This window comes from Musca domestica, unplaced genomic scaffold (genome assembly GCF_030504385.1).
Source record: "Musca domestica strain aabys unplaced genomic scaffold, Musca_domestica.polishedcontigs.V.1.1 45, whole genome shotgun sequence".
In the NCBI taxonomy this organism is placed as follows: domain Eukaryota; kingdom Metazoa; phylum Arthropoda; class Insecta; order Diptera; family Muscidae; genus Musca; species Musca domestica.
This window is the reverse complement of record NW_026712335.1, coordinates 7,572,201-7,580,331: the sequence shown is the minus strand read 5'-3', so window position 1 is coordinate 7,580,331 and position 8,131 is coordinate 7,572,201. Positions and strand designations below refer to the sequence as shown.

Genomic DNA, 8,131 nt, shown 5'->3' with positions numbered 1-8,131 from the left:
AATTTTTTAATTTGTTTTGCGATATCAGGAAAATATTTTGCAATAATATTTTTGTAATATTTAATATTAAAAAAAAAAACCTGGTGAGAATTTGTTAATTTTAACAAAGGTACAAATTCCCTTCTCCCTCGCTGACAAAAATATAAATTTCAATAGAATAATTTTTTCTCAAAGAAATTTTACACATCGACACCGGATAACATCTTCGAAGCTAATACAAGTTTATTTTCATATTTAGTCATAAAAATTCTTATTATTTGATTTAAAATATAAATAATGCCAACTACTGGAGACTTAGGAGCACTTATCCTATTATTTTTATAATTAAATTTCTGTCCTAAATCCAAATTGATCAGAAAATAAAACGTTTTTTTCTCTCTCAACATACCAATAAATTTTCGTAGAAATTAAAACTATAAGGAAAAAGAATAACAAAAAATAAATAACCTTTTCAAACAAGATTTGGCCTTTTGGCGTTACGGTATGCCATGAATTACTTTCCAATCAAAACATTACAGATTACCAATAATTTGAGATTTCCACAACTTAAAAATATTTCTATAACCTTTAAATAATTTGCCAAAAATTAAGATGCATTAGAGAAAGCTGCGTTAAAAAGTCTCGAAACCCTCCCTATGTATCTGCCCAGAGTAAAGTTGCAAATCACAAAAACTTAAGCATTTGTTCCAACCCGTAATTAAGAAAATTATTTTTCATTATCCATGCAAATATCAACAAAGAATATACAATTCCAACATTCATTAAACTTGCATTGCAATTCAACAACTGTTCTGAAACAAAGTAAAAACACTAACAACAGAGACCTTCATAAACCCCTAGACTCAGTCTATGACAACTACTATTTGTACTGCTTCAACTTTTGACTCGTCACCATCATCATCATCCATTTCACCGGCTTAATGACTATAAAACTGACTTTATATTACATTTTTTTGAACCTACAACCATACGAATGTAGGTTGTATATCCGATATACTCACTCTCATTCGTTAACTTGTCAGAAAATAGGTTCCAATGCCATGACAATTGGTGAGGTGGAAGTAGCAAGTAGCAGCAGCAGCAGCAACACTCCATAATGATGGTAATTATATCTCATTTTTCTAACAATTTTAGGCTAAAATGGTGACTGCATTTCAACTAACTAACACACACACACGCTCGCACTCAGTGTTGTTGTTGTTTTATTTTTGCTACAATAATGGAGATGAATTCTGATGGATGTTGTGGAGGTGGGAGTTGAATTTACGCCAGCATTACAAAGTATATGATGACATTGCTCGGTTGTAGTGCTCTGACGACCAACAAATGCCACACCTTTCCAATTTACCAACAATTTCAAACTAATCATGGCTGTGTCTGACAATTACTCCACAAATTTAACGGCAATAATAACAACAGCAACAACACCAACAAGAAAAACAATGGCAACGATGTGCCATCATCAACACAGAGTAGAATAGGTAACGCCTCCTGAGTGTTTGGCCAATATAACAGGTTGTCTCTTTCACACTTTTGTATTATAAGAGCCAATTTGCAGTATGGAAAGAGAGAGAGAATTCAGAAAGGAGAACTACTCCATTTTTATGTGGTGTTTGGTGTGAGAGTAACGGAGTGTGAAGAAAAAAAAAACAGAAGTCGATTATAACAAAACAAAGAGTATTCCATTCAAAGTCTATTCAATGAGCATGAGAGCAGAATAAACTGAGAGTGGTATTTTGTTTGTGTTGTATTGAGAACCTAATAAGAAAAACACACTGTAACAAAGAAGGGTGGTGTTTATTGGTTGTTGGACTGAATGGTGGATGGATGGTGGTGGAGCAAAAGAGCAAGAGCACGTCTGTGTGTAATTTACGGCAGGGTAGTAGTTGTTAAGTATTTTTCATGAGGTATATGATTGAGAACGGTCGATTATTTTCTTACAGTCGTTGAAACGCGTTTGTACGTTAAGGACGTACGGCAAATGTAGTTCCGCCATAAGAAGAAAAAAATAAAACAAAATAATAAAGAAGTGAAAATAACAAAAATAATTGATAAAGAGATATAATTTGAATAAAATTTTGGAAATAATTATAAAAGAATTTTAAGAAAGAAAAATACAAAAAGACTATAAAAATAAGCATAACAATAAAAGTGTTCTAAAAAGTTGTGAGCTATACTAAACATTGGAAAAATATTCATATAAAGAAGAAAAAAAAAATAATGTCAAGTGCTCAAGTATCCCAGCCACCAACGCTGCAACAATTGCAGCAACATCAACAACAGCAGCAGCAACAACAACAGCAACATATTTCACAGTTCCTTAATCACATAGCGGCGGCCCAGCAGCAGCAGCAACAACAACATCATCAACAGCAAATCCATAATCATCAATCTGATCTCACAAGCAGCTCACCATCACACAGTGATTATCATCACGATTCCAATACCCGGTCCACATTGTCGCCACGATCCCCCAGATCAGTGCAACATAGTCCTCAACGTTCGACAAACTCCACACCACCACCCGCCCATTCCAATTCCAATTCAAATTCCCCCAAACCCCTAACGCACAGTAACAATCCCCAAGAAGAGGCTCAGCAACAAACATCACTCAACAACAACAACACCGCCGCACCCTTGCCCTTACTGGTGCAGCCGGTACCCTTGAGCAACGCCAACATGCATCAGCTTGCCCACAACACCACATCTCCCCTCAATCTAAGAGATCAACGAATTTCGTTTCCACCACAAAGGATCTATGAAGGTGGCATACCGCCCCCAGTACCGGCAAACACATCTAGTTCACCATCCCCCACCACCTCCAGCTTTGGTAATGGTGTCTATCCCATGGCACGATTACCTTTAGGTGCTGTTATGTTAAATAGCTCCCCAAATCACGTACCGCCAATGCCTCCCAACGGCCACTCACAACTGACACCTCCGCCTCCCTCACCCACCACATCCATATCACCGCCTGTCATCCATCAAACACAGCAACCGAAAAAATCATTTTGCATCGATGCCCTGCTGGCCAAAAATCAAAATACTCATGAATCGCAACAATTCGGCGGCAGCGGCATCAGTGGAATCTATGAAAAATTCTCACCTGGATGATCGTCTTACCGCCGCAAGTCTTCAATATGCCCGTGAAATGTCAGCAGCTGCGGCAGTCGCGGCGGCGGCGGCATCGGGCGGTATGTCCGAACAGGAGGCATTGCAGCGTATACACGAGTCACGTGAATACGATTCGCCGTCTCCCGACGGTATGTCAAGGTGAGTTTTGCTGGAATGTGGATATTTTTTTTTTGGTTTTTCTTGAAATGGAAAATTTTAGGAAATGGGGAGAGGAGAATTGAAATTTCCCTTTAAAGTATAGTTTTCGATATATTGGTACAATTCTATCTACCAAAAACTTATAAACATATTGAAAATTAGGAATGCATTTCCAAATATATGTCTTTAATGTTCACATTTTTGTTTTGATGGGTAACAAGTCATAAACATAAGACATGTCTTAATAGCTCATTTGACTGTTTTTGAATGATAAATAATGCAAAAGATGACATGACCCACTGACCCACCCCTTTTATGATATTTAAGCTGTTTTTCAGTTCAGTTCAGTGCTTGGCAAAAGAAAGTTTACCTTTTTGTGTCTAGAAAAATTCCTTTAATCGTTAGATATGAGTATTTTAAAGAATATTAGGATAGCCAATTTATTTTCTCAGCCCAAAACATTGTCAACATAGGTAGCTTATAGCATCGACATAGCTAGGTATAGGTCAGCAGCTTCTAATTTATCGAAACTTTTTAAAGATTGTATAGGAAAGTATTTATATTTTTCGTTTACCCATCCCCCAAGTGGTTTCAGCATCCATTTAAGGTTAAAATATGTGGTCAAAAGCTAGAGAGCGTGCGGAAAAACTTCATTTTTTAATGTGTATAGCATTTTTGTATTTTGTTATTATGATAAATTAATTATTTTGGTCGCAATGGTCCACATTAATAAGACTTAAAAGTTTCTCTTTCAAAAAAATATATAATACACGAATTTTGTCTCAATCCTATAGCAAAACATGCTCATGTGACTAAAATGAACTTGAGATTTGGGTAGGCGGAATAATACTAGATTTTTTATATATTTCGTATAGTTCCAAATTCTACATTTTTCAGTGGTGCGAATGAAACTAGAATCGTTGAGCCCTTCAGGTTCTTCTGGGATTTAATTTTTTTAACGATGAAAGATATTGACACATATCTCTCAGGTCAGATGGCCTTCTAAGTTAGTATTAAATCTAATTGCAAATAGCAAACCGTCATCTTTTAAAAATACTAGAACAGCAGCTCATTCATTTGGAAATGCGGCTGTAATTAAAATACCATTGAAAATCATGAATCTGAATTTTTGATGGTAATTTGTGTTTCCTATTAAGGTAGAACCTTTACAACCTCAAAACTCCAATATGGAACGTAAGTGAAAAAAATCAACCGCTATTGAACACTTTTTTGTAGGATAAATTCTTATCAAACGAGAATCAAACTGTCAGATTGAAGCTAATTCTACTAGAAATTTTAAATTTTTTGCTGAAAAAAATAAACAAGTAAAACGGGCAGAACTTGGAATATCATTATTTGGAACGAATTTGGAAACCTTAAAAAAAGTAAATAAAGACCAGCATAGACAATTTTTCGTCACAGCTGTAGTACGTATTGGGAGCTTCAAATACGAATTTTCAAACAATGTCGTTGAATATAGTACCTAAAATCGTGAAAATACCGAATATAGGGAGGCACTGATATATGGGATCTATACGAAGACCTGGATAGCACAAACAATTTTCTGGAGGTACCGTTATATGGAGGCTATACGAAGACGTGGACTATATATACAATACTCTTCCAGGGGTTAAAGTACTCAGAAGGAACTCCTTTTGGGGATTTTCAGATAATTTAGTTGAAAAATTTGGCGAAAATCATCAAATACGACATCCTATCTATATTCGTTTTGATTCTAGCGTGGTTACAACAGACAGATAGGGCTAAATCGTCTTAGAATACGCTGATCAAGAATATATATACTTTTTAGGGTGTAAAATTATTATTTCATATCCTATATGGGGCATATCTCAAAAGAGAAGCCAATTCAGTTCATACTAAAAATGAGGATAGGAGATACAAGATATTATATTGAAGGTTTCCTTCGAAATGAAATAAATTTTTCTTGGAAAAGTGTATTGCCCAGTTAGGTCCCATTCCCAGTGGTTTCGAAATGTCTTTCTATGTACGCTCCCGTCTACAGCGTTAGGAGGATCCCAACATCATAGATTACCGCATTTTTGTTAGAAAAGGTATATTAAGGAGAAAAAACAAATAAGTGAAATCGAAGGATGCCTCGTTGATATAAAGCTAGAGCTGTTTACCTAACAATCCGAAAATCTGAAGGTATCAAAAGAACCTTTAGAAGGATTTTTTTCTCAATTTATAGCTGTAAGACATTCTAAGGGTTCCCTATATCATTTGTAAAAAGGCAGTAATATATGTCTATTCTATTAGATATTATGAAATGTTTTATATTTAAGGAAAATAAAAAAAATAGAATTAGATAAAGTCCTCCCGCTGGGTTTCTTGGAAAATTGACATTATTGTAAAATCATAAATCTCTTTCAAAAAGTATTTCCTACTGGGTACAAATTGTATGCATCTAATATCTTTGCCAGATGTGGCAGTACCATAGCAAAATATTATTTTTTATAGAAAATGTGCAAAAAGTTTCTAGAAAATACCACTCTAACCCAAAACTTACGCTTAGGGGTCCGATTCCCCTTCAAAATGGAAACTTTTGATATGTTTTCCTGGAAAACTGCAGTTTTCTAGTTTTAGTACAATATTAATTCTTTGAATATTGTACCCAAAATCAGAGACTGCTACTAAGATCTCCGGAGAAGAATCTTGTTATAATCTCCGATTTTGAAAAGTGTCTTTAACAGCTTTAAAATCCTTAAAAAACCCACTATTATTAAATCCCTTCTGTATCTTTAAAAGTATTTATAAATATTAAACACACACAGCTCTAAAACAAGAAATGATTTTTTTTTTTTTGTAGATTTTTGTAATAATTTTTTAATGTTTGTGAGAAAATGCAAAAAAAAAAAAATAATAATAACCCAACTAAGCGTCGAGAAAAATTTAAAAATTAGAAAGTAAGACCTACAAAGAACCAAATTTTTAAAATGTTTGCAAAACACATGGAGAAAATATGTTTGCCTGCCTGTTTTATCAAAATATATACATAAAGTTGGATATTAGGTGTCCTTAATTGAATTCAGGAATGTAATTTTTATATACCAGTTCCTGGTTTTCATTATTAAATGTTTGTAAATGCTATGCATTTTAGCACCGTCTAAACCATTGTCCTTTATGAAGTTGAAATTAGTTTTGCTAACTTTGACCCCATATTGCAATGGAGAAACAATTCCGCAACTTATTCTTATTCCATGACAATAAATAAGACATAATTTTTTCACTTTATGTTCCACTCCTTTTCCCCCGCTTTGAGGTCATCCATCTCTGAAGATTATTTCATAACAACAATAACAATTCACGACATTTGGTAAACAATCTACATTTTTTAAAAGCAACACAAAATATAAATTGGGTTACCCATTGATGACCAACGCTGTCAATTATGCCATTAAAAATTGTTCAAAATAAATAAAAGAAAACAACAAATGCCATAATTGAAAAGACAACTTAAATGTCACTTGAAAACTAAGACACATTACTCAATTCGCAAAAAAAAAAAAAAAAAAATAATGAAATATTTGGAGGTGCACAGTTGGGTGGGACAAAAATTAAAAAAAAAAATACATTAACAATAACACTGATTGTGACAAAAATGTATACGAGTTTTATTGCAACAATGTGTATAAAATAAAAACAACAAAGACATATACAACAATGATAAATGTAACAGCAATTGAAAACTCCAAAGAAAATAAAAAAAATATAACAAATATTGCAATAAACAATTTTTTATCACAATTGCTTTTAAATGATGACTTTGTACTCAATACTTGTGTGCGGTTATAAGTATTTCAAGTGTTCGTAGAAGGAAATGGAATGTGTTTTTAATTAAATTTTAAAATGAAGTGTTTCGTATTATAACAGCTCAAGGAAAATTAATTAAATTGCTTTAATGAATTTTTTTTTGTCTTGGTATTCCAGATCCGAATCTCCCACATCATCGCATCGTTCCAGTCCCCCCATCAGTCCCGGCTGTGAGGATCAGCAAACATTTGGGCATGCATGGCATGGATTTGGGTGATGAATTAAAAAGCCAGTGCCTCCTCACAGTCCCATCAGACCGCAAGATTTCCCCCTTTATGCCGGCGGCCATCCCTATCATTGTTGGCCCATGGCGGTTCGGCGTTTCACAGGCCTTTAGATCCTTCGGGAAAGCCAATACCGGTAAGTTACAGACAAGTGAATAACATCAAACAAAACACAAAAATTAGGGAATAAAACCTAAACCTATTGATGGGACAATTCAAAATTAAAGCAATTGAACACTATTAAAAATCCGATTGAAAAGCAAAATGGCTTGAAAAACCTTGAAACATTTGATTTTAAAAAATAACAGTTAAGAAACGGTACTATGCTTGGAAGTAATTTTTGATTAAAATTCCACCTTATGAACTTGAACTTTGAACTTTTTTTAAAGAAAAATATAACCAAACAAGTTCCGGATGTGATGTTAACTGAAATTTTGAAATTCTATAAAAATCGTTCTTTTTTAAAAATAAAAGAAATATCTTTGGGGGTCCTTTGGTTTTCGTTTTAAGTAAAAAATTTAATAATTAAAAAAAAAAAAAAAAAAAAACATTAAGAGCCTCCAAAGACCTTTGAAATATTTCAGCTTTGGGAATTTTATTAAAAATCACGAAAAAAAGATCCTTGGGAATGAGTTCCAAAATTTTATAGCAAAGACCTTGAACATTTTTGTTTAAAGGTCACTATTTAAACTTGGAACTACGTTGAAAATATTTTTTTGCTTCGCAAATTTTTTAAAAAAAATCTAAGGTTTTAGACTTTTAAAGTCCTTCGATCAAGAGATGGGCATCCTTCTTATTAAAAA

The 8,131-nt window shown here is 33.7% G+C and overlaps 1 protein-coding gene across 1 annotated transcript; it reads left to right on the top strand.

Moving 5' to 3' along the window:
* The first annotated feature begins 2,817 nt into the window (after positions 1-2,817).
* LOC131804532 (uncharacterized) lies at positions 2,818-7,330 on the top strand. The gene is made up of 2 exons (XM_059127522.1): positions 2,818-3,273; positions 7,222-7,330. The coding sequence occupies exons 1-2, from the start codon at positions 3,020-3,022 to the stop codon at positions 7,319-7,321; spliced, it is 354 nt and encodes a 117-aa protein (XP_058983505.1). The 5' UTR covers positions 2,818-3,019; the 3' UTR covers positions 7,322-7,330.
* Positions 7,331-8,131: the final 801 nt, after the last annotated feature.

What these genes read in the sequence shown, in the direction of transcription:
- LOC131804532 (XM_059127522.1), top strand. Translation starts at nt 3,020, where the DNA reads ATGCCCTGCTGGCCAAAAATCAAAATACTCATGAATCGCAACAATTCG. An exon ending in TCTCCCGACGGTATGTCAAG is followed by an intron (nt 3,274 to 7,221) that starts GTGAGTTTTGCT and finishes TTGGTATTCCAG; the next exon opens with ATCCGAATCTCCCACATCAT.